This window comes from Dreissena polymorpha, chromosome 9 (assembly GCF_020536995.1).
Source record: "Dreissena polymorpha isolate Duluth1 chromosome 9, UMN_Dpol_1.0, whole genome shotgun sequence".
In the NCBI taxonomy this organism is placed as follows: domain Eukaryota; kingdom Metazoa; phylum Mollusca; class Bivalvia; order Myida; family Dreissenidae; genus Dreissena; species Dreissena polymorpha.
The window spans coordinates 82,489,861-82,517,242 of NC_068363.1; the positions used below are offsets into that span (position 1 = coordinate 82,489,861).

Here is a 27,382-nt window from a genome sequence, read left to right on the forward strand (position 1 = left end):
AGATTTTTATTAATTTAGTATGTGTATGCATTATAATAAACAACAGGTAACTAAAAATAAACAAGGGCTGTTTGTAAAACATGCATGCCCCCCATATGGGCCCTCCGTTGTAGTGACAGCCATTGTGTGAATATGTTTTTTGTTACTGTGACCTTGACCTTTGACCTAGTGACCTGAAAATCAATAGGGGTCATCTGCAGGTCACAATCAATGTACCTATGAAGTGTCATGATCCTAGGCAAAAGCGTTCTTGAGTTATTATCCGAAAATCATTTTACTATTTCGGGTCATCGTGACCTTGACCTTTGACCTGGTGACCTCAAAATCAATAGGGGTCATCTGCAAGTCATGATCAATCTACCGATGAAGTTTCATGATCCTAGGCATATGCGTTCTTGAGATATCATCCGAAAACCATTTTACTATTTCGGGTCACCGTGACCTTCACCTTTGACCTAGTGACCTCAAAATCAATAGGGGTCATCTGCGAGTCATGATCAATCTACCCATGAAGTTTCATGATCCTAGGCGTATGCGCTCTTGAGTTATCATCCAGAAACCATTTTACTATTTCGGGTCACCGTGACCTTGACCTTTGACCTAGTGACCTCAAAATCAATAGGGGTCATCTGCAGGTCATGATCAATCTACCCATGAAGTTTCATGATCCTAGGCGTATGTGTTCTTGAGTTATCATTCAAAAACCATTTTACTATTTCGGGTCACCGTGACCTTGACCTTTGACCTAGTGACCACAAAATCAATAGGGGTCATCTGCGAGTCATGATCAATGTACCTATGAAGTTTCATGATCCTAGGCCCAAGCGTTCTTGAGTTATCGTCTGACAACCACCTGGTGGACGGACCGACAGACAGACCGACAGACCGACGGACCGACAGACCGACATGAGCAAAGCAATATACCCCCTCTTCTTTGAAGGGGGGCATAATAAATCAATAAATTAAAACAAGAGGGCCATGATGGCCCTGAATCGCTCACCTGACTAACAAAATACAATCCCAACCCAGATTTCATCAAGATAAAAATTCTGACCAAATTTCATAAAGATTGGATTAAAACTGTGACCTCTATTGACTACACAAGGTTTTTCTAATATTTGACCTATTGACCAAGTTTTAGACCCCAGGTGACCCAAATACAATCCCAACTCAGATTTCATAAAGATAAACATTCTGATAAAATTTCATAAAGATTGGATGAAAACTGTGACCTCTATTGTCTAAACAAGGTTTTTCTATTATTTGACCTATTGACCTAATTTTTGACCCCAGATCACCCAAATACAATCCCAACCCAGATTTCATCAAGATAAACATTCTGACCAAATTTCATGAAGATTGGATGAAAACTGTGACCTCTACTGTCTACACAAACAAATTGTTTACGGTTTTTTCTATTTTTTGACCTAGTGACCTAGTTTTTGACCCCAGATGACCCAAATACAATCCCAACCCAGATTTTATCAAGATAAACATTCTGACCAAATTTCATAAAGATTGGATGAAAACTGTGACCTCTATTGTCTACACATGGTTTTTCTATTATTTGACCTAGTATTTGACCTAGTGACCTAGTTTTTGACCCCAGATGACCCAAATACAATCCCAACCCAGATTTAATCAAGATAAACATTCTGACCAAATTTCATAAAGATTGGATGAAAACTGCGACCTCTATTGTCTACACAAGGTTTTTCTAATATTTGACCTAGTTTTTGACCTAGTGACCTAGTTTTTGACCCCAGATGACCCAAATACAATCCCAATCCAGATTTCATCAAGATAAACATTCTGACCAAATTTCATAAAGATCGTATGAAACTGTGACCTCTACTGTCTACACAAACAAATTGTTGACGGTTTTTCTATTATTTGACCTAGTGACCTAGTTTTTAACCTCAGATGACCCAAATACAATCCCAACCCAGATTTCATCAAGATAAACATTCTGACCAAATTTCATAAAGATTGGATGAAAACTGCGACCTCTATTGTGTACACAAGGTTTTTCTATTATTTGACCTAGTTTTTTACCTAGTGACCTAGTTTTTGACCCCAGATGACCCAAATACAATCCCAATCCAGATTTTATCAAGATAAACATTCTGACCAAATTTCATAAAGATTGGATGAAAACTGTGGCCTCTACTGTCTACACAAACAAATTGTTGACGGTTTTTCTATTATTTGACCTAGTGACCTAGTTTTTAACCTCAGATGACCCAAATACAATTCCAACCCAGATTTCATTAAGATAAACATTCTGACCAAATTTCATAATGATTGGATGAAAACTGCGACCTCTATTGTCTACACAAGGTTTTTCAATTATTTGACCTAGTTTTTGACCTAGTGACCTAGTTTTTCATGAAATTGTTGCCGGACGCACGCACACACGCACGCACACACACCGGATGCCGGACATCACACGGTCACATAAGCTCACCATGTCACTTCGTGACAGGTGAGCTAAAAAACAACAGTCATTGACATCGAGTGCCTATGTTAATAATAATAGTAATAACAACAAAAGACTTGAATTTTGACATTCCCTAAAAGAAACACTACTGTTGTTTAAATACTTATTATCCACTACTGAATGGGAAGCAAATCGGATATCGACGTTACTGGTCATTACTGAATTAATGACAATGTTCGTACCTCCCGCGCGTGCTCAGAAATCGGAAAAAACCCACAGCGCGTGAGTTCCGAATTAAATCTATAGTAGCCACAGAATATTTTGTTTATTGTTACTTCTTACATTTACAGATGAACCAGAACATTTTAAATGCAAATATAAATGTTCAAGCTTGCATCAATAACAGAGACTTCCATCTGTTGAATGTCAAGAAGAGACAAGGGACAAAATTGTCACAAAACCAGGTTTTCATTGTGAAAAAAAATCTGATAAAGGGAGAAAACTCAAACTGAACTTTTGAAATGAACAAACAAAATTAACCCCCTTTGTAAGTTTTTTTTTTTTTTTTAATCTATTTTTAGTCGTGACGACCTTGACATTAGAGATATTGACGTGATTCTTTCGTGCGACACACCGTCCCATGATGGTGAACAAATGTGCCAAATGATTTTAAAATCTCACAATGAATGACATAGTTATGGCCAGGACAAGCTCATTTATGGCCATTTTTGACCTTTGAACTCAAAGTGTGACCTTGACCTTGGAGATATCGACGTAATTATTTCGCACGACACACCGTCCAATGATGCTGAACAAATGTGCCAAATGATTTTAAAATCTGACAATGAACGACATAGTTATGGCCCGGACAAGCTTGTTCCGCCCGCCCGCCAGCCAGCCCGCCAGCCAGCCAGCCAGCCAGCCCGCCCGCATTGAAGTCCTGCATTTGCTTAAAACTTGATGAGACAATATTTTCAAATTACATGCAAAACAGCTTATGAGTATGAAAAACTGCTCTACTGATATTTTTGTTCATTTTCTTTGATTGTTTTGCCAATTTTAACAGTATTTCATTTCAATAACGGAAGTCAGTGTACAACTCACAAATATCCTAGGATAGCCTGGTATCAGTACTAAATGCACACACAAATATTTGCAATTGCAGCATGGTCGAAGAAAATAAATACAAAATACAGAAAAAAGTGATCACAAAAGCTCACCATGAGCACATTGTGCTCAGGTGAATGTGTGCTCAGGTGAGCTAAAAAAATACACACAGATGGTAATAGGAATGTTTTATTTACATGAAGTTCTTTCACTTATCTCACACCTGATGAAAAAAGATATATTCATATATATGCAATACAGATGTGCAAAACAGGAACATGCATTGTATACATCACAGACAGAATTGTGTAACATTTGACAATTAAACTATTTAAAAGTACATAATACAATATGTGATGTAAGATAACAATATAAAACGTTTCACCCCTACAGCACAAGGCAGGGCATATTTTTAATACAGAGGAAGATAACACATATAGAGCTTGTTGTTTCAGAGATTTTTAAAGTTATTTCACTATAGTATACAAATACAAAAATGTGACCTTGGCATAGCCAGTTTTTACCCCAGGGGCATGATTTGAACAAACTTAGCCAAGGATGTGATTTTTTCCGCGGATTCGCCGCTTTCAACAAATACAATTTACTCAGGGATCATTTCTGAAATTTGTGTAAATTTGTTATAATTGGGGATGAGGGTGGGGGGTATGACCCATTCCACTGCATAAAAAATAAATTATGAAATCTCTCTGCATATTACACTGGCATCATTATCTATTTGCATAAGAACATTTTTGTAATGAGCGATTTAATTGGCTGTTATTTCTGAATCTTCATATAACAAAATCTGTTTTTGACATCATTTTGTTTATGTGTTTGCTTTTGAACATGGGGTTGTTCTTAAGAATATGAAGGTTATAAAAAGAACAAATGACTGTCACCAAATCAAAGAATTTGACAAATTTCTAAAAACAACTTTGGAAATAATTAGAAAGTAATTCATGTTTCTGAACGGTTAAGGAAGATTGACCTCTGTAAGGCAAGCAACATGTGAACAAAATTGTGACATACAGACTCCATTATAAAGTGGAGTTCATTAAAGTTCACTTAACAATACTGTAAAAAAACTCACCATATTTATAAGGTAAAAATATGGGGCAGAAAGAAATAAAAAAAATATCATAGCTGTTGACCTCGTGGTTTAAGAGATTTTTAAAGTTATTTTGTTCTAAGATGGCGGCCATGTTTTTCAACCAACCGGAACTTGTCCAAGATATCATTGGGAAAAATCTTCTGATCAAGTTTCATGAAGATCAGACTATAAATGTCAGTTTTACAGTGTTAACAACATTTTACTACAGCCATATAAAAACAAATGCCCCGCCCCCTGGTGGCCATATTTTTAAACTAACCATAACCATTTTCTAACTCATCCAAGATATTATTGGGACGAATCTTCTTACCATGTTTCATGAAGATCGGAAATAAATGTGGACTTTAAGAGTGTTAATACGGTTTAACTATAGCCATATAAGAAAAAATGCCCGTCCCCTGGTGCCCATGATTTTAAACCAACCGGAACCAATTTCGAAACTCATCCAAGATTTCATTAGAACAAATCTTCTGACCAAATTTTATGAAGATCGGACAATAAATGTGGCTTCTAGTATGTTAACAAGGAAAATAATGATGCCGCACAACGGACAAAAGGCAATCACAAAAAAGCTCACCATGAGCACATTGTGACCATGAGCATTATTAAAAAATTACAATTGTTTTGGGGAGATTATGTGGCCAGGGCAGCTCAAGGCCAGCCTTAGCATTAACACAGTCTGGTCATGATCATCATCAATAACAACTTCAACATCACACAATCATAGCATCTCTTTAATTGTTGTAATCATATTCGGAAATGAATTGTTCAACTGACCACCGTCGTATGACTGAGATAATTGTTTAAACTTTAACACCACAGATATCTGCCTCAAATAAGAACAAAATGTGCTACCAATGGATATGCAAAGATATTTATATTTAAGCTGTTCGGGGCATACACACACACACAGATGACCAATAATGACATGGGACTATTATTACATATCGCAACACTGTCTTAATATCAGTTTATTTTCGTTTTCGAATGTCCCGTTCCGCTTTTAGTATGTAACCCTTGGATTTGACAATTCCTCTGCATTTCACCAAGATTGAGTAGCGCAGGACCCAGAGAGGTTCCCAGTGTTCTGAGTCCCTTTCTGTGCTCACCTCATGCAGGACGTTCTGAAGGCTGTCTGCAGGGAGAATGGCTGAAATTGAGCAATGCAGCATTAGAAATTACAAAACAGAAAAATGAATGGGTCTATGCAGCATCTAAGAGAAAAAACAAGGTAAGTGTTGATGCAAAGCATCAAAGGGCGTCGGGAATTTCAGTGTAAAAGGCACTCAATGAAGTGACATGGAACGATTTTTTTTCTGCTGTAAATATTAATATATTGGCCGATTCTTTTAAACAAAATAGAAAAAGATACTGGTATAACCATTATCTATGATTTTGTGTTATAACCCCGAAATAACCATTATCTATGATGTTGTGTTATAACCCCCAAATAACCATTATATATGATTTTGTGTTGTAACCCCCAAATATTTCATAGTTCATTTTATTTACATTGGTTTCTTTTTTTATTTACTGGCATCCGTGTGCAGTTTTCATTAATGGAACAGAACTGTGTAGGTTCTAAAAAATCTGCTTCATCTTGTAAGCGTAATTTCATATTTTTTCTAAACTTCAAGGGGAGTCGATTCTGAACTTATTCTTATGTTGCTCATTTACGATAGGGGTTGAGTACTCATTGATATGAAAACACTGTAAAAGTTTTAATTGTGTTTATGAACCCCCCCCACCCTCTCACACATATATTTCATGGGCATAATAAAACAAAAAGTGGTTACAATAAAACAGCATATTTATTTAAACTAAAATGTCTACATCAAAACAAAAAGTTAACATAGAACACAAAATAATTTGATTCTACTGGGGCTCGAACCTTGGGCCTCTCACATGTGAAGCGAGCGTGTAACCACCACACTACGGAGCCGCTTGAAAAATCATCTTCTATCTAAGATATTAATATGCTATTAAAAGTCGGTTTAAATGGAAACCTGGAAGTTTAAACGCTGGATAGTGAGGACTTACTCCTGTGTATCTCAGGTGAGCAACTTTGGGCCTTTCAGGCCCTCTTATGCTATTTACTTTGCAATTTAGATATTGGAATATAGTTGTACATGCTTTTTGCCATTTCAGATAATGCATATATCATTATTAGCGTAGCACTGAAGTGCGACGACTAGTATGTAATACGTTTTTTTTCGCTTATGGGAGGAGAAGTTATTTTACGGATCAATGTTTATTTTCGTTGTCAGAATATCTTGCATAATGGTGATTTTCTGTGTAAATTAGTGTAAATTAGTACTGCATTTGTGCCTGTTACATTTACTACAACATTTATTGCCAATAATGCAAAGCTAGTTCTTTTTCAGCGAAGCTGTATTAAGCCAGCTTTTCACCTGACCTGACATTTGTAAGTGTCCAATAAAATTCAAATAAAATTTCCAGCGGCTAGGTACGAATGAATACACTTCATTTATTCCATTGGCTGATTTGAGTTTACCACCAGAACATTGGAAACATATCCGCGTCTTTGTAACACTGTTTGACTTCATGAAACAATTTTATCTGTAATGAAAAGGCTCAATAGATAGAACAGTTTTACACACAATTCTCGACATAAATACAGTTTGTGCGTGCACCTTTTATTTTCAGAGAATTACCAGCGCAAAAGCGTTTATACTTAAAGGCTATGTTCTCATATTTAGTACTTACTTCCATATTCCTGTCAACATGTTAACATGTGAAAGTATAAAGAGCAGTGGAAGCGAGGCTTCACTTGAATGCATTGCATTTCAACCCGCGAGGTATCGGGTCAATTCGCGGCCAGTGTGTGAATGTCAGAGTTTATATACAGTTCATCACTGGAGTTCGCGGCCAGTAAAATAATCGTTATATAATTAAGACGCTATCCGTGAACTAGGTGACCTGGAATTTCCTTTAGACCAGAAATATGTTAAATGAAGATATTCAGCAATATAATTATGGTATGTCAATAATAGATTCTTCATGTGTTTTCAACAATACAATGATAAATATTATTTTTGATTAATTTAACAATAATTATTCCACCATATTGACTAATGTATTAAGCATAAGCGCGATGATTCTCGATACTGTTAATAATCGAATCAAATAGCAATGCCCAACAAACCACTAAAACAGGTTTGTTCGAAGAACGCGCCTATAAATACAGATACTTCGCAAGTGGCCGGTTGACTCATATGTTTTAATTTCACTTCCATTCTTCTCTTGGTCTTCTGTTTTGTATCTATAGGTTTATGACCATCAATATGTAATAATGTAAAATAAGCCGCGTAACATCCCGTACTGTGTGTGATGCAGCTAAGAAGTGCACAGAAGTCATCCAAGATAACATTAAAACAAATGTTCTGACCAAGTTTCACCATAATTGGACAACAACAAGAGCACCGCATAACGGGTGCCAATGCTCCGCTGCGAAAGCTTGTCAGATTTTTTTATTTTTTTTTAGAGGTCACAGTGACCTTGACCTTTGACCTAGTGACCCAAAAATGGGTGTGGCGTGTAGAACTCATCAAGGTGCATGTACATATGAAGTATCAAAGTTGTAGGTGGAAGCACTTTGATTTTTGAGCGAATGTTAAGGTTTATGTTAAAGTTTTATATTAGAGGTCACAGTGACCTTGACTTTTGACCTAGTGACCCAAAAATGGGTGTGGCGTGTAGAAATCATCAAGGTGCATTTGCATATGAAGTTTCAAAGTTGTAAGTGGAAGCACTTTGATTTTAGAGCCTATGTTAAAGTTTTATATTAGAGGTCACAGTGACCTTGACCTTAGACCTAGTGACCCAAAAATGAGTGTGGCGTGTAGAAATCATCAAGGTTCATGTACATATGAAGTTATGGTCCGGACAAACTTACTTTTTAAGAGGTACTAAGTGACCCCTGACCTAGTTTTTTACCCGGCATAACCCATATTCAAACTTGACCTAAACATCATCTAGATACAACTTCTGACCAAGTTTGGTAAAGATGAGATGACATTTTAGAGATAGACCGACAAAGTGACTCCTAAATAGCCCCATTACCATTGTTAATGGGCATATAATAAATATGGCCTCTATAGTGTTAACAAGGTTTTACAATAGCCATATATAGCCATATAAGGAACAATGTCCCACCCCATTTTGGGCATTTTTTTCCAGCAGATCAGAACCATTTTCGAACTCGTTCAAGTTGTTATTGAGACGTAATTATGTTCTCACCAAGTTTTATGAAGATCGGACATTAAATGTGGCCTCTAGAGTGTTAACAAGGTTTTACTATAGCCATGTGTTTCAACCAACCGGATCATTTTTGAACTTTCAAGATATCATTAGGAGGAATCTTCTTACCAAGTTTCATGAAGACCAGACAATAAATGTGGCCTCTTGAGTGTTAACAAGGTTGACTATAGCCATTTATAGCCATAAAAGGAAAAATGCCCTGTCCAAAGGCCGAATTTTTTTTCAACCAACAAAAACCATTTTCAAACTCTTCCAAGATATCATTGTGACAAATCTTCTGACCAAATTTCATGAAGATAGGATAATTAATGTGGCCTCTAGAGTGTTAACAAGGCAATGTTGACACCGCGTGCCACATGAGGGACAAACGGCGATCACAAAAGCTCACCATGAGCACATTGTGCTCAGGTGAGCTAAAAAGGCGTTTTATTCATATATAATATTATACAAGAGCTGTGTTTGAGAAACACAATGTCCCCTACTGCGCCGCTTTGAAGCCATATATTTCACCTTTGACCTTGAAGGATGACCTTGACCTTTCAACACTCAAAATTTGAAGGTCCATGAGATACACATGCATGCAAATTTTATCTTTGACCTTGAAGGATGACCTTGACCTTTCACCACTCAAAATGTGGTCCATGAGATACGCATGCATGCCAAATATCGTCAATATTGCAAATTTGACGATTGATCTTGAAGGATGACCTTGACCTTTCACTACTCAAAATGTGCAACTCCATGAGATACTCATGCATGCCAAATATCGAGTAACTATCTTAAATTTTGCAAAATTTGACCTTTGACCTTGAAGGATGACCTTGACCTTTCATCACTCAAAATGTGCAGCTCAATAGGATACGCATGCATGCCAAATATTGAGTTGCTATCTTTAATATTGCAAAATTTGACCTTGAAGGATGACCTTGACCTTTCACCACTCAAAATGTGCAGCTCCATGAGATACGTATGCATGCCAAATATCGAGTTGCTATCTTCAATATTGCAAAATTTTACCTTTGACCTTGAAGGATGACCTTGACCTTTCACCACTCAAAATAAGCAGCTTCATGAGATACACATGCATGCCAAATATCAAGTTGCAAAAGTTTTGACCAATATTAAAAGTTTTCGGACAGACTGACAGAGGCCATATATTTGACCTTTGACCTTCAAGGATGACCTTGACCTTTCACCACTCAAACTGTGCAGCTCCATGAGATACACATGCATGCCAAATATCAAGTTGCTATCTTCAATATTTCAAAAGTTATGGGCAATTTTAAAGTTTTCGGACAGACGCACAGACTGCTATATGCCACCCTACCGGGTGCATAAAAAAATATTATAAAATTATAAAATAACATATTTTCTGAATATAATATTACTTACTTCTGGGGTCATTATGAGTCAACAGCTGAATATCCTTAAGTTTGGCATACTCCACTAAATCTTTTGGCATGACACAGCAGGAGTCGAGATTTACTTGATTAACAGCAGGCTTCACCTGCAAACAGGAGAAAATTGGGTCAGCGTTAAATTCAGGCATATCTTATTTATTATCACACAACTAATATGCATCCTAACCCGATTTACAAAAACATCACACAATTATCATTAATTAGTTTGAATCATTCTGTTATTTCCATGGTATTTTTCAAATCTTCTTAACTTTAGAAACATATTCATTAATATCCATATCCATTTCTTTTAGCTCAACATTAGCTGGAAAATTAAATAAGCTGTATTCAAAAACACAAAGGCCAAAATTAATGTTCATGTTTTAAGACTGGTTAAAGCAGAAACTACAGCTTGTTGATTAGTCTAGGTCATTTTTGCACTAATTTTGGTCCGAATTTAGTTTTAACAGTATTGCTACATGCAGGGCTTCCCCTGGCTCAAACATTTCTATAGCCTTGAACTTTGCCTTGCTATGGCAAAAATCTTCTATTTTGGGCTATTTTATAAGTTTTAATGATGATAAAGTTGTAGCCAAATAGAATTTTCTTTAGCCAAATAGGTCAATTTGTAGCAATTGGCTAATTTGGTGAATGGCAGAGTAAGCCCTGATACATATAGTAATAGAGGCAAGACTCCCTATGAGTACCTATTCAAATTGTTCAAAATGTGTACAAATCAAATGTGCAATTGCGACTAAATTGAGCAAAATCGTGTATTCCCTCCGTCCGATTAGTCACGTGCCCGAGAGATTAGGAAACCCTGACAAACTGTAGCAGACGACTGCCATTTTGGGAATAAAAACGGTTGAGTCTGGAAAGTATTTTTAAGAGCGTTTATGGAAAAACAAATACTAGTAATGTGAATTTATATTAATTTTCAAAATTCACTTAAAAATATAAATTTAATTGAAAACCCACAATTACTACTGCTGAAATACTGTAACATTAAATTATTTATCATAAAGTTGCTTCAACTTAATTAAAAAACACAAATGGTGGTAATAGTAATATGCACAACATAATTTGACATACTATTAAATTTGACTAAGATAACATATTTTCCATTTTACATTTTCTCAAATTTTCTTAATATAGAAATTGTGCATTCAGTTATTTTTGTCCAATTGGGAAAAGTACCTTTACCAAAACAATCGGGAACAATAAGGGCTAAAAACTGGGCAAAATTGCGTCGTGAAATCTTCAGATTGGAAATTATGGGTTTTTTTTAATTGCTTGGTATAAATTGCACAAACCAATTAAAAATATTCAGTTTCAGCGCTTATTTTATTTGTTCACTTGCAAATTATGCACTTTTGGAACGAAATTGACACAATGGTTCTTCCTTTGGGAAATTTGCAAACAGCAATTGGGAAATTTTCAATTTTTTCTCAATTGGGAAAGTATTCTTTACGGATACTTTTTGAAGATGGAAAAAATTCCTGGCATTACTAGGAAAAAATTCCCCTCAACATATATATGTAACCAAAATAATACTACATCAGTTTTATATGGATAATTATAGAACTTAATCCACACTCAGTAATAATCAAGATTGTTATAATTTTTGGACTAGAATGGTAACAAGGTTTTTAGATGGTCGCTTTAGCGACCGTCTAAAGTGCTTAGTGTAAAATTCAGGTCGGTACGGCCTAGGTATGATTAGCCCAATTCCCGCTTACTACGCGCGAAGAAAGAGTTGTATAATTTATGCAAGAGGTTTGAGTTCTCCAATTATGTTTATTCACAAATGGAAACATTATATTAATATCGTGTTAAATGCAATAGTTTCGAATGGTGTTTTATAGAAAAGAATAATAAACAATGATCGTAATGTACGTGTCGCGGAGGAGATTGTTTATGAATTATTAAAATAGTCCACTTTCTGCTGCGTCTGCGTGACGTAGTATTTTCGCTCATCTCATTCATAATCTGAGGCTGGCGATAAACAAAGGGGAGTCTGGGTGAGAAAAATGCACTAGTATAAGGTTACGCTTGTTTATATTCACAGGTCTCAATTAATAATACGTTGACCACGAGTTCAACAATTATTACAGGGATACGATAGACAACATAAAAATGTTTTATTATCGCTGAAACTGTTAAAAAACATTTAATATAACAAGAATATTCTCTAAAAAATGTAGTCTTGCTGTTTTGAAATAAGGTTTGGAATTTTGGTTTCTAAATAACTTTATTCAAAACAAAAGTTTAATTATAGTGTTTTCTACTTTTTAGTCGCATATTTGCCGCATTATAATGTGTGTTATAATAGGCAAACCATACATTAGTAAAATTTAATCTGCCTTCGCACATAGAAGGAATGGGTCAATTAGGTGCTGCGTTTCCTTTGCTTACTTCAGTTAGAGGTCAATTCTTTACGTAATAGCAATCACAAGGCCCCGGCTTCAAAGGAATTGCGGAGCGTTCTTACGCATGGTATTTGCGTTTAGCGTCCTATTTGGTCACGTGGTTCTTTTTCGCGGGTGTTTTGGCATTCATGATATGAGGCTATTAATAGATGCGCCTGTCAATAAACAAAGGAAAGTTTACCGGCGATAACAACACAATAGGTTACGCTCTCACATACAACTCAATGACGTAGTACAGGTCGTAAATTTGGGAAAAAGTTGACGCTTATATATTCTCAATTTATAAAACGTTGAACATAAGTTCAACAATAACTTCAGCGATACGATAGACAAAAATAAAACAAGATGTGTTTGTGAAACACAATGTCCCCCTATATGACGTTTGACCTTGTAGGATGACCTTGACCCTTTACCACTCAAAATGTGCAGCTCCATGAGATACACATGCATTTCAAATATAAAATTGCTAGCTTCAATTATGCAGAAGTGACATTACATGAGCAATTTTGACCCATATATTTGACCTTCAAGGATGACCTTGACCTTGACCTTTCACCACTAAAAATATGCAGCTCCATTAGATACACATGCATGCCAAATATCAAGTTGCTATCTTCAATATTGCAAAAGTATGCATAAAATTAGCGATTAGGGCCACATATATTTGACATCTGACCTTGAAGGATGACCTTGACCTTTTACCACTCAAAATGTGCAGCTCCATGAGATACACATGCATGCCAAATATCAAGTTGCTATCTTCAATATTGCAAAATTCCTCATAAAATTAGCGATTTTGGCCACATATATTTGACATCTGACCTTGAAGGATGACCTTGACCTTTCACCACTCAAATTGTGCAGCTCCATGAGATACACATGCATGCCAAATATGAAGTTGCTATCTTGAATATTGAAATACTGCAAAAGTGTACATTAAATGAGCGATTTTGACCCATATATTTGACCTTTGACCTTGAAGGATGACCTTGACCTTTCACCACTCAAAATGTGCAGCTCCATGAGATACATATGCATGCCAAATATCAAGTTCCTATCTTCAATATTGCAAAAGTTATTGCCAATGTTAAAGTTGGCGCAAACCAACCAACAGACCAACAGACAGGGCAAAAACAATATGTCCCCCACTACTATAGTGGGGGACATAAAAATGTTTCATAATTGCTAAACCCGAATATAACAAACAATTTATAATAATAATACGAATGACCTGTTTCATAACCTCGTTCATGCTGCTACAGCGGGTATTTCTGGAAAACGTTCTTTGGTTCTCAACAGATAGCGGCGATCTTTTGTATTTACGGATGCGAGCAACGCAATAGTAGAAGGTTAGTAGAAGGTTTAGCTTGTTTATATTCACAGTTCTCTGAATACATAGACAGTTGGATATGAGTTCATCAATTACTACAGGCATACTTTAGGCAACCTCGAAATGCTTTATAATCGCTAAAAACCGAAAACAACTAAATATATTATATTAAATATATTTATAACAATAAATGTCTTTTAAAAATGTAGTCAGCGTATACGCTGACTTTGAAATAAATTTAGCAATTTACTTTTCTAAATAATTAAATACAATTAAACACAAGTTAAACTATTGTGTTGTGTTTTTCACTTGTAAGCTGCATATTCACCGCATGAAATGTGTGTTAGCATTGTCAAACCACACATTAGTGTGAGTAAATAAAAACAAGGGCTGTTTGTACAACATGCATGCCCCCCATATGGGCTCTCCGTTGTAGTGAGAGCCATTGTGTGAATATGTTTTTTGTCACTGTGACCTTGAGCTTTGACCTAGTGACCTCAAAATCAATAGGGGTCATCTGCCAGTCATGATCAATGTACCTATCAAGTTTCATGATCCTAGCCATAAGCATTCTTGAGTTATCATCGGGACACCATTTTACTATTTCGGGTCACCGTGACCTTTGACCTAGTGACCTGAAAATCAATAGGGGTCATCTGCGAGTCATGATCATTCTACGTATCAAGTTTCATTATCCTAGGAATAAGCGTTCTTGAGTTATCATCCGGAAACCATTTTACTATTTCGGGTCATCGTGACCTTGACCTTTGACCTAGTGACCTGAAAATCAATAGGGGTCATCTGCGAGTCATGATCAATCTACCTATCAAGTTTCATTATCCTAGGCCTAAGCGTTCTTGAGTTATCATCCGGAAACCATTTTACTATTTCGGGTCACTGTGACCTTAACCTTTGACCTAGTGACCTCCAAATCAATAGGGGTCATCTGCGAGTCCTGATCAATCTACCTATAAAGTTTCATGATCCTAGGCCTAAGCGTTCTTGAGTTATCATCCGGAAACCATTTTACTATTTCGGGTCACTGTGACCTTGACCTTTGACCTAGTGACCTGAAAATCAATAGGGGTCATCTGCGAGTCATGATCAATCTACCTATCAAGTTTCATGATCCTAGGCCTAAGCGTTCTTGAGTTATCATCCAGAAACCATTTTACTATTTCGGGTCACCGTGACCTTGACCTTTGACCTAGTGACCTCAAAATCAATAGGGGTCATCTGCGAGTCATGATCAATGTACCTATGAAGTTTCATGATCCTAGGCCTAAGCGTTCTTGAGTTATCGTCTGACAACCACCTGGTGGACGGACCGACAGACCGACCGACAGAAAGACCGACATGAGCAAAGCAATATACCCCCTCTTCTTCGAAGGGGGGCATAAATATACTACGGGAGAGCACTTCATATGTGTCCTCATATGCCTTGTTATGAGTATCTTTCTTCACTATCGAAATATATCGTATGTTTATATTTGATTAAAACCCAGTTTTCTTTCGACACATTTAAATCACACGTCAATAGTGCCGTCATGCGAAAATGGGTCTTATGCGTTTCGGCAAGCGTTTGTTAAACCCAACATGTGCTCTTGCGCAGTCAGGCCATAGGAGATGCTGTTCGCTTTAAAATCACTCAATATGTTATGTTTCTCCTTACCAGAAGGAGGGATAGCTGAGTGGGCTATTTATATGATGGGCGCATATGGAATAAGACCCATTTTCGCATGACGAGGGTCATTACAAATCTCATTGCGAATTGAAAATGCCACATTTAAGAACAATTCTTTTTGATACAAAATTGAATTCAAAATAGCAAACTTGTTAATAATGGCAGCCTATCCACACATTAAGGAATGATTTCCAGACGTGCTGACCAAGTACGGCAAACATTGTGGTATGATAATTAAACGATTTTCTCTTATCGTGACACTATACTATTTTGCTTACGATTGTTTTCTCATCTTGGAGGCGAAAGTGAAATTCTGCGAGATTGATTGTAACGGGTAATTGTAACAGGGCCACAATTTGTGTCGTTTGAGCATACAGAGAGTAGTCCGGAATTCCTTACACTGAACAGTGCTACATCCTTTGAATTGAGCACATACGCAGTGATGTAGCAAAAATTCAGAGGTTGTATCTCGAAACAGCTTATTAAATATTCGAAAATATTCATGCGTGTCTGTTGGCGTTATGTAAAAGTCACTAAGATGAAAACTGAAACAGCTTCGCCTAAAAGCGCATTAGTGCTCTATACCTATGTTTATGTTAGCCTTGTTGACACCGTGTGAACTGCTTGGGTAACAAGTAAAGCATAAACAGCAATGTTTATATACTTTTATTCCTCCATATACAAGATACGAAGATTATTGTATATTTTGAATTTGTATATGGTGTCAAAAATCAAAAGTTTTGTACACGGAACTTTCATTATGAATTTATATTCTTGGTGAGATAGTCATTTGATATTAGAAACAAGGGACAAAATTGTCACAAAACCAGGTTTTCATTGTGAAAAAAATCTGATAAAGGGAGAAAACTCAAACTGAACTTTTGAAATGAACAAACAAAATAAACCCCCTTTGTAAGTTTGTTTTAAAAAAAAATCTATTTTTAGTCGTGGCGACCTTGACATTGGAGATATTGACGTGATTCTTTCGTGCGACACACCGTCCCATGATGGTGAACAAATGTGCCAAATGATTTTAAAATCTCACAATGAATGACATAGTTATGGCCAGGACAAGCTCATTTATAGCCATTTTTGACCTTTGAACTCAAAGTGTGACCTTGACCTTGGAGATATCGACGTAATTATTTCGCGCGACACACCGTCCAATGATGGTGAACAAATGTGCCAAATGATTTTAAAATCTGACAATGAACGACATAGTTATGGCCCGGACAAGCTTGTTCCGCCCGCCCGCCAGCCAGCCCGCCAGCCAGCCAGCCAGCCAGCCAGCCCGCCCGCATTCGCCAATCTAATAACCAGTTTTTTCCTTCGGAAAACCTGGTTAAAAATATTCCTTTAATATGATGGTGACTGCAAATTTTCTTTATATTAAGTTCTCATTACCATTTTCATCATACTTTCTATGCTTTCAGAACTTCCAAAAAGCATGCTGTTTTTATTTTGTCTTAGTTATTTCTATGAAATAATAAGGATGATAAAAAGTGCACACAAAACTCGACCCGTGCGCTATGACACACACTTTATAAAGTTGAATGGCGTGTGTTCATTACAAACTTGCGATTGATTTTGAAAAATGAATTGCGTGTTAAATTATGCAATAGCGAACATCTTCAGTGCCTTCAGCGCTCTGATTCCAAGATTTGACTTGGTGAACTAGTTTTTTGACGCATTTGACCAAGATTTTGGACTCAATCTTAATATTGTCTTAATACCGTAGGTTTCCACGTATAGCGCGCAGTGTTTTGCCTCCAAAATTCAAATTAAAAAGCTGGTGCGCGCTATACATTGATACAACGCTATCCTGGCTGCTAAATTGGTAAAAAATATGTTGTGTAATCGTAAATAATCAAAATGGCCACCATGTTTTTTTCAAGAAAACTACCACCCTATAATTGTACAGACTGAGGGGCCATTGTCGAATAGACAAAAAGTCGCTACTGGTAGATATGGATGCGGTAGAAGAAGTTTTGGTCAAAAATAAATTAGTTTGAATAAACTTGCGGACATTATTTTGTCTGTGTTTTTACACTTCTCTATTGATGAATTCCGATGGGGATTGTTGTCGACATTCCGGAGAGCAGGCAAGGGTAGGTGCGAACAAGGTCTTTTTTTGCGGGTAACGGTAGGTGTGAAAGGGGGTCATTTTGCACTTCATAATTGGCAGATGTTATTGAGTAATATGTGCCACGACTTTGTTAAGACGCTAATTGACATTTGAGACACTAATTGGCACTTGAGAACGTGAAGATATGCAATTGCATTTTGTGTGTATAAATATTGAATGTTCAACAGTGATGTACCTCAACAACTGTATCCCCGTCTCCCATGCGACATTCAAATTTACCAGTAATGCCCATGCTTTTCCCGAGGAAAAATCACATGATGTACACTAATTCTTATTTTCTCACGTTTTTCACGAAATGCACGTGGACTGTTAATCTTTTGCTAGAAAATTACAAAATTGTCAGAAAAGTATAGTGCTATGCAACCCATGCTCCTAATCATAATGACGCTTCCTATTTTGAATGCTTAATTAAGCTTTCCAATGCCCCGGATTATTGGATTGTGCAATAGTAAAATGGCGGCCATTTTTGGTCCGATTTGGTGGTTTTATTGTCTTTTTAAATATTTTTTTCTCTATTTTTGCATTTAAAAAACAGCCTGCGCGCTATACACGGGAGCGCGCTATACGTGGAAACCTACGGTAAATATTCTAACCAAAGTCGATGAAGACTGTGTCATAAATTCAAACTCTAGAGTGGTAACAAGTTTTTTCTATGGAACTCATAGGTTTTAAATCTATGGGTCCCAGAGAAAAAGTATGGGTCCCATCTATGTGCAGTAGAAAAAACATAGTGGATCAGGGTATTTCAGCACTTTAATGACATCACATGGCTATCTAGTCGCAATTAAACAGGAAAATTTAAAAGGCAACTCAACAGTTTTATGACTAGATTATTTTCAAGACTTAAACAGGCCATTTTACCTCACATTCAGACGTGTGTAGTGTGACAAACAATAACCCCACTTGACCATTACAATCGATGAGCAGTTTTACATCAATACTGACATATCTCAAAGACTGAAGCCATTAGAATGCAGCGTAATTAACATAAAAAGTTTCCACTTTCAAACATGGAGGATATTGATGCGTCACTCGTGAAAATATCATTTTTTATGATCACTCGTGAATTAAAATCTATAATCCACTGAATCCAACAAATTTTCTTTTTATTTTTTTTACAGTTAATATACATTGTTAAAGAGTTTAACGAAATAATTTCGCTGGGATAATGAGTCATTTCGTCAAAAAATGACCTCATTTCAAAGAAAACAGTGAAAATTATTGATTACTGTTAAGAGTTTTTATTCATTATTCAAATTAAAAGCCCAGGCTTTCCGCAAGGAAGAATTACATGATTTCTTATTTTTGCAAGAAAATGACAAAATTGTCAGAAAAATATACTGCTATGCAACCCATGCTCCGTATCATAATAACGCTTTCTAATGTTGAATGCAAAATTAAGCTTTCCAATGACCCGGATTTTTGATTGCGCAATAGTAAAATGGCGGCCATTTTCGGTACATTTGATAGTTTTTTAGTCTTAAATTCTTTTTTTCTCCGTTTGCGAAATAGTTTCCAGTATTATAAATTATACACTTTTAGGAGTGTGCATCTGCGGGACGCATAAATAGCAAATGTTTGAGTTCCCTGAGATTTTTATGCATACAGGACCGAGGCGCAGACCTAAAATCATCCCTGCATTTGGACTAGTAACCTAGCTTTAGGAAGCACAGGACGAACATACAAACTCAGCCAAGATATTGCCCTGATAAACATTCTGACAAAGTTTCATCAAGATTGAATATACAAAATGTAGATTCTAGAGTGATGAGGAGCTCAAAGTTGACAACCAACACCTCATAAGAACAGACATGGGTGATCACAATAGCTCAACGTAATCACTTCATGCTCAGGGGAACTAAACATTATAGGGACATTTGACCTAGCAGCATTATGAAAGTATCCCACTTCATTCTGTCATTCACTGTAAACACAAAGGGCTTACAGTCTTAACACAAATTGTTGGCAATAACGAATTTAATAAACACAAACATAAATTGCATGGGTAAACAACTGGGTAAAAATGTGTTTTCAACCTTGTTTATGATGTTTAAATTCATTTACCCAAGATAAAAGGGCCAAAATGTCCATAAATCGCTGTGTGACGCCTGGCCAGTTTCAAACCTGGGTGTCTTATTTAAACAATTTTTGTAAAAGACCACAATCTAATGTCACACACCAAATATCAATTCCAGTAAAACCATTTCACCCCCACACTCCGAGGCAGAGCATATTTTTGACACAGGGAATAATCTAAAAAAAAATAAGAGAAGACCACTGAATGATATTACGTGCAAACCTTTTACATTCTTCCCTGTAAGTTTGTGTTCAGTTGATTTTTTTTAATTTAACTATATAAGACTATATACATAATTTGACACTGGATGTGACCAAATAAGACCATTTGAACAAACTTTGTAAAGGACCACGAGATGATGTTTCAAACCAAATACTAAACCCCTGACCCTAGCCGTTTATGAGAAGAAAATTAAACAAGAGGGCCAAGATGGCCCTAGTTCGCTCACCAGAGAGGAGTCGGTTCATTCAATCTTTACCAAATTCAAACTTGACCTAGATATTGTCCAGACAAACATCCTGGTCAAGTTTCATCATTATTTCATCTGCAAGTCATGATCAATGTACCTATGAAGTTTCATGATGCTAGGCGTAAGCATTCTTGAGTTATCATCCGGAAACCATTTTTCTAAGTTGAGTCACTGTGACCTTGACAGCCATTGTGTGAATACGTTTTTTGGCACTGTGACCTTTGACCTAGTGACCTGATAATCAATAGGGGTCATCTGCGAGTCCTGATCAATATACCTATGAAGTTTCATGAACCTAGGCATAAGCGTTCTTGTGTTATCATCCAGAAACCATTTTACTATTTCAGGTCACCGTGACCTTGACCTTTGACCTGAAAATCAATATTCATCAAGATAAACATTCTGACCAAATTTCATAAAGATTGGATGAAAACTGTGACCTCTATTGTCTACAGAAGGTTGTTCTATTATTTGACCTAGTGACCTTGTTTTTGACCCCAGATGACCCAAATACAATCCCAAACCGGATTTCATCAAGATAAACATTTTGACCAAATTTCATCAAGATTGGATGCAAACTGTGACCTCTGCTGTCTACACAAACAAATTGTTGACGGACGGACGGACGCACGGACACACGCAGGCATGCACAACGGACGCCGGACATCACACGATCACATAAGCTCACCGTGTCACTTCATGACAGGTGACCTAAAAATATGTGTCGGAGATAAACATGAACAGTTGTGGTTAAAATCCCATAGAAACAAGGGCTGTTTGTAAAACATGCATGCCCCCCTATATGGGCTATAAGTTGTAGTAGCAGCCATTTTGTGAATACGTTTTTTGTCACTGTGAATGGTGGTGGTGGTGGTGGTGGTGGTGTAGTAGAAGTAGTAGTAGTAGTAGTAGTAGTAGTAGTAGTAGTAGTAGTAGTAGTAGTAGTAGTAGTAGAAGTAGTAGTAGTAGTAGAAGTAGTAGTAGAAGTAGTAGTAGTAGTAGGTAGTAGTAGTAGTAGTGGTAGTAGTAGTAGTAGTAGTAGTAGTGGTAAAGTAGTAGTATGTAGTGGCAGTAGTATGTAGAAGTAGTAATAGTAGACGTGTGGTGGTGGTGGTGGTGGTGGTGGTAGTACTAGTAGTAGCAGTACTAGTAGTAGTAGTAGTAGTAGTAGTAGTAGTAGTAGTAGTAGTAGTAGTAGTAGTGGTAGTAGTAGTAAAAGTAGTAGTAGTAGTCGTAGTAGTAGAAGTAGTAGTAGTAGTAGTAGTAGTAGTAGTAGTAGTAGTAGTAGTAGTAGTAGTAGTAGTAGTAGAAGTAGTAGCAGTAGCAGTAGCAGTACTGATACATATAGTAATAGAGGCAAGACTCCCTATGAGTACCTATTCAAATTGTTCAAAATGTGTACAAATCAAATGTGCAATTGCGACTAAATTGAGCAAAATCGTGTATTCCTCCGTCCGATTAGTCACGTGCCCGAGAGATTAGGAAACCCTGACAAACTGTAGCAGACGACTGCCATTTTGGGAATAAAAACGGTTGAGTCTGGAAAGTATTTTTTAAGAGCGTTTATGGAAAAACAAATACTAGTAATGTGAATTTATATTAATTTTCAAAATTCACTTAAAAATATAAATTTAATTGAAAACCCACAATTACTACTGCTGAAATACTGTTACATTAAATTATTTATCATAAAGTTGCTTCAACTTAATTAAAAAACACAAATGGTGGTAATAGTAATATGCACAACATAATTTGACATACTATTAAATTTGACTAAGATAACATATTTTCCATTTTACATTTTCTCAAATTTTCTTAATATAGAAATTGTGCATTCAGTTATTTTTGTCCAATTGGGAAAAGTACCTTTACCAAAACAATCGGGAACAATAAGCGCTAAAAACTGGGCAAATTTGCGTCGTGAAATCTTCAGATTGGAAATTATGGGTCTTTTTTAATTGCTTGGTATAAATTGCACAAACCAATTAAAAATATTCAGTTTCAGCGCTTATTTTATTTGTTCACTTGCAAATTATGCACTTTTGGAACGAAATTGACACAATGGTTCTTCCTTTGGGAAATTTGCAAACAGCAATTGGGAAATTTTCAATTTTTTCTCAATTGGGAAAGTATTCTTTACGGATACTTTTTGAAGATGGAAAAAATTCCTGGCATTACTAGGAAAAAATTCCCCTCAACATATATATGTAACCAAAATAATACTACATCAGTTTTATATGGATAATTATAGAACTTAATCCACACTCAGTAATAATCAAGATTGTTATAATTTTTGGACTAGAATGGTAACAAGGTTTTTAGATGGTCGCTTTAGCGACCGTCTAAAGTGCTTAGTGTAAAATTCAGGTCGGTACGGCCTAGGTATGATAAGCCCAATTCCCGCTTACTACGCGCGAAGAAAGAGTTGTATAATTTATGCAAGAGGTTTGAGTTCTCCAATTATGTTTATTCACAAATGGAAACATAATATTAATATCGTGTTAAATGCAATAGTTTCGAATGGTGTTTTATAGAAAAGAATAATAAACAATGATCGTAATGTACGTGTCGCGGAGGAGATTGTTTATGAATTATTAAAATAGTCCACTTTCTGCTGCGTCTGCGTGACGTAGTATTTTCGCTCATCTCATTCATAAATCTGAGGCTGGCGATAAACAAAGGGGAGTCTGGGTGAGAAAAATGCACTAGTATAAGGTTACGCTTGTTTATATTCACAGGTCTCAATTAATAATACGTTGACCACGAGTTCAACAATTATTACAGGGATACGATAGACAACATAAAAAATGTTTTATTATCGCTGAAACTGTTAAAAAACATTTAATATAACAAGAATATTCTCTAAAAAATGTAGTCTTGCTGTTTTGAAATAAGGTTTGGAATTTTGGTTTCTAAATAACTTTATTCAAAACAAAAGTTTAATTATAGTGTTTTTTACTTTTTAGTCGCATATTTGCCGCATTATAATGTGTGTTATAATAAGCAAACCATACATTAGTAAAATTTAATCTGCCTTCGCACATAGAAGGAATGGGTCAATTAGGTGCTGCGTTTCCTTTGCTTACTTCAGTTAGAGGTCAATTCTTTACGTAATAGCAATCACAAGGCCCCGGCTTCAAAGGAATTGCGGAGCGTTCTTACGCATGGTATTTGCGTTTAGCGTCCTATTTGGTCACGTGGTTCTTTTTCGCGGGTGTTTTGGCATTCATGATATGAGGCTATTAATAGATGCGCCTGTCGATAAACAAAGGAAAGTTTACCGGCGATAACAACACAATAGGTTACGCTCTCACATACAACTCAATGACGTAGTACAGGTCGTAAATTTGGGAAAAAGTTGACGCTTATATATTCTCAATTTATAAAACGTTGAACATAAGTTCAACAATAACTTCAGCGATACGATAGACAAAAATAAAACAAGATGTGTTTGTGAAACACAATGTCCCCCTATATGACGTTTGACCTTGTAGGATGACCTTGACCCTTTACCACTCAAAATGTGCAGCTCCATGAGATACACATGCATTTCAAATATAAAATTGCTAGCTTCAATTATGCAGAAGTGACATTACATGAGCAATTTTGACCCATATATTTGACCTTCAAGGATGACCTTGACCTTGACCTTTCACCACTAAAAATATGCAGCTCCATTAGATACACATGCATGCCAAATATCAAGTTGCTATCTTCAATATAGCAAAATTCCTCATAAAATTAGCGATTTTGGCCACATATATTTGACATCTGACCTTGAAGGATGACCTTGACCTTGACCTTTCACCACTCAAATTGTGCAGCTCCATGAGATACACATGCATGCCAAATATGAAGTTGCTATCTTGAATATTGAAATACTGCAAAAGTGTACATTAAATGAGCGATTTTGACCCATATATTTGACCTTTGACCTTGAAGGATGACCTTGACCTTTCACCACTCAAAATGTGCAGCTCCATGAGATACATATGCATGCCAAATATCAAGTTCCTATCTTCAATATTGCAAAAGTTATTGCCAATGTTAAAGTTGGCGCAAACCAACCAACAGACCAACAGACAGGGCAAAAACAATATGTCCCCCACTACTATAGTGGGGGACATAAAAATGTTTCATAATTGCTAAACCCGAATATAACAAACAATTTATAATAATAATACGAATGACCTGTTTCATAACCTCGTTCATGCTGCTACAGCGGGTATTTCTGGAAAACGTTCTTTGGTTCTCAACAGATAGCGGCGATCTTTTGTATTTACGGATGCGAGCAACGCAATAGTAGAAGGTTAGTAGAAGGTTTAGCTTGTTTATATTCACAGTTCTCTGAATACATAGACAGTTGAATATGAGTTCATCAATTACTACAGGCATACTTTAGGCAACCTCGAAAATGCTTTATAATCGCTAAAACCGAAAACAACTAAATATATTATATTAAATATATTTATAACAATAAATGTCTTTTAAAAATGTAGTCAGCGTATACGCTGACTTTGAAATAAAGTTAGCAATTTACTTTTCTAAATAATTAAATACAATTAAACACAAGTTAAACTATTGTGTTGTGTTTTTCACTTGTAAGCTGCATATTCACCGCATGAAATGTGTGTTAGCATTGTCAAACCACACATTAGTGTGAGTAAATAAAAACAAGGGCTGTTTGTACAACATGCATGCCCCCCATATGGGCTCTCCGTTGTAGTGAAAGCCATTGTGTGAATATGTTTTTTGTCACTGTGACCTTGAGCTTTGACCTAGTGACCTCAAAATCAATAGGGGTCATCTGCCAGTCATGATCAATGTACCTATGAAGTTTCATGATCCTAGCCATAAGCATTCTTGAGTTATCATCGGGACACCATTTTACTATTTCGGGTCACCGTGACCTTTGACCTAGTGACCTGAAAATCAATAGGGGTCATCTGCGAGTCCTGATCAATCTACCTATAAAGTTTCATGATCCTAGGCCTAAGCGTTCTTGAGTTATCATCCGGAAACCATTTTACTATTTCGGGTCACTGTGACCTTGACCTTTGACCTAGTGACCTGAAAATCAATAGGGGTCATCTGCGAGTCATGATCAATCTACCTATCAAGTTTCATGATCCTAGGCCTAAGCGTTCTTGAGTTATCATCCAGAAACCATTTTACTATTTCGGGTCACCGTGACCTTGACCTTTGACCTAGTGACCTCAAAATCAATAGGGGTCATCTGCGAGTCATGATCAATGTACCTATGAAGTTTCATGATCCTAGGCCTAAGCGTTCTTGAGTTATCGTCTGACAACCACCTGGTGGACGGACCGACCGACCGACAGACCGACCGACAGAAAGACCGACATGAGCAAAGCAATATACCCCCTCTTCTTCGAAGGGGGGCATAAATATACTACGGGAGAGCACTTCATATGTGTCCTCATATGCCTTGTTATGAGTATCTTTCTTCACTATCGAAATACATCGTATGTTTATATTTGATTAAAACCCAGTTTTCTTTCGACACATTTAAATCACACGTCAATAGCGCCGTCATGCGAAAATGGGTCTTATGCGTTTCGGCAAGCGTTTGTTAAACCCAACATGTGCTCTTGCGCAGTCAGGCCATAGGAGATGCTGTTCGCTTTAAAATCACTCAATATGTTATGTTTCTCCTTACCAGAAGGAAGGATAGCTGAGTGGGCTATTTATATGATGGGCGCATATGGAATAAGACCCATTTTCGCATGACGAGGGTCATTACAAATCTCATTGCGAATTGAAAATGCCACATTTAAGAACAATGCTTTTTGATACAAAATTGAATTCAAAATAGCAAACTTGTTAATAATGGCAGCCTATCCACACATTAAGGAATGATTTCCAGATGTGCTGACCAAGTACGGCAAACATTGTGGTATGATAATTAAACGATTTTCTCTTATCGTGACACTATACTATTTCGCTTACGATTGTTTTCTCATCTTGGAGGCGAAAGTGAAATTCTGCGAGATGGATTGTAACGCGTAATTGTAACAGGGCCACAATTTGTGTCGTTTGAACATACAGAGAGTAGTCCGGAATTCCTTACACTGAACAGTGCTACATCCTTTGAATTGAGCACATACGCAGTGATGTAGCAAAAATTCAGAGGTTGTATCTCGAAACAGCTTATTAAATATTCGAAAATATTCATGCGTGTCTGTTGGCGTTATGTAAAAGTCACTAAGATGAAAACTGAAACAGCTTCGCCTAAAAGCGCATTAGTGCTCTATACCTATGTTTATGTTAGCCTTGTTGACACCGTGTGAACTGCTTGGGTAACAAGTAAAGCATAAACAGCAATGTTTATATACTTTTATTCCTCCATATACAAGATACGAAGATTATTGTATATTTTGAATTTGTATATGGTGTCAAAAATCAAAAGTTTTGTACACGGAACTTTCATTATGAATTTATATTCTTGGTGAGATAGTCATTTGATATTAGAAACAAGGGACAAAATTGTCACAAAACCAGGTTTTCATTGTGAAAAAAAATCTGATAAAGGGAGAAAACTCAAACTGAACTTTTGAAATGAACAAACAAAATAAACCCCCTTTGTAAGTTTGTTTTAAAAAAAAATCTATTTTTAGTCGTGGCGACCTTGACATTGGAGATATTGACGTGATTCTTTCGTGCGACACACCGTCCCATGATGGTGAACAAATGTGCCAAATGATTTTAAAATCTCACAATGAATGACATAGTTATGGCCAGGACAAGCTCATTTATGGCCATTTTTGACCTTTGAACTCAAAGTGTGACCTTGACCTTGGAGATATCGACGTAATTATTTCGCGCGACACACCGTCCAATGATGGTGAACAAATGTGCCAAATGATTTTAAAATCTGACAATGAACG

General features: G+C 36.5%; 1 protein-coding gene and 1 long non-coding RNA gene across 4 annotated transcripts in view; both read right to left on the reverse strand.

Moving 5' to 3' along the window:
* LOC127844014 (uncharacterized) lies at positions 1 to 3,358 on the reverse strand. 2 transcript variants are annotated; one of them, XR_008032509.1, is made up of 4 exons: positions 2,323 to 3,358; positions 1,850 to 2,007; positions 594 to 1,377; positions 1 to 448 (listed from the first exon to the last, which is right to left on the reverse strand). It is a non-coding gene; the product is annotated as an uncharacterized LOC127844014 (long non-coding RNA). The 2 variants fall into 2 exon arrangements; XR_008032508.1 differs by having other exon boundaries at positions 1,850 to 3,358.
* Positions 3,359 to 3,720: 362 nt separating this feature from the next.
* The window catches only part of LOC127844005 (glutamate--cysteine ligase regulatory subunit-like), a 75,291-nt gene continuing 51,629 nt past the window's right edge, over positions 3,721 to 27,382 (reverse strand). For both annotated transcript variants that reach the window (XM_052373971.1, XM_052373972.1), the window contains exons 6-7: positions 10,332 to 10,446; positions 3,721 to 5,808 (exon numbers count right to left, since the gene is read on the reverse strand). In XM_052373971.1, the coding sequence (XP_052229931.1) occupies positions 5,630 to 5,808; positions 10,332 to 10,446 (294 nt within the window). In that variant the 3' untranslated portion in view covers positions 3,721 to 5,629. The remainder of the gene's footprint in view (positions 5,809 to 10,331; positions 10,447 to 27,382) is intronic.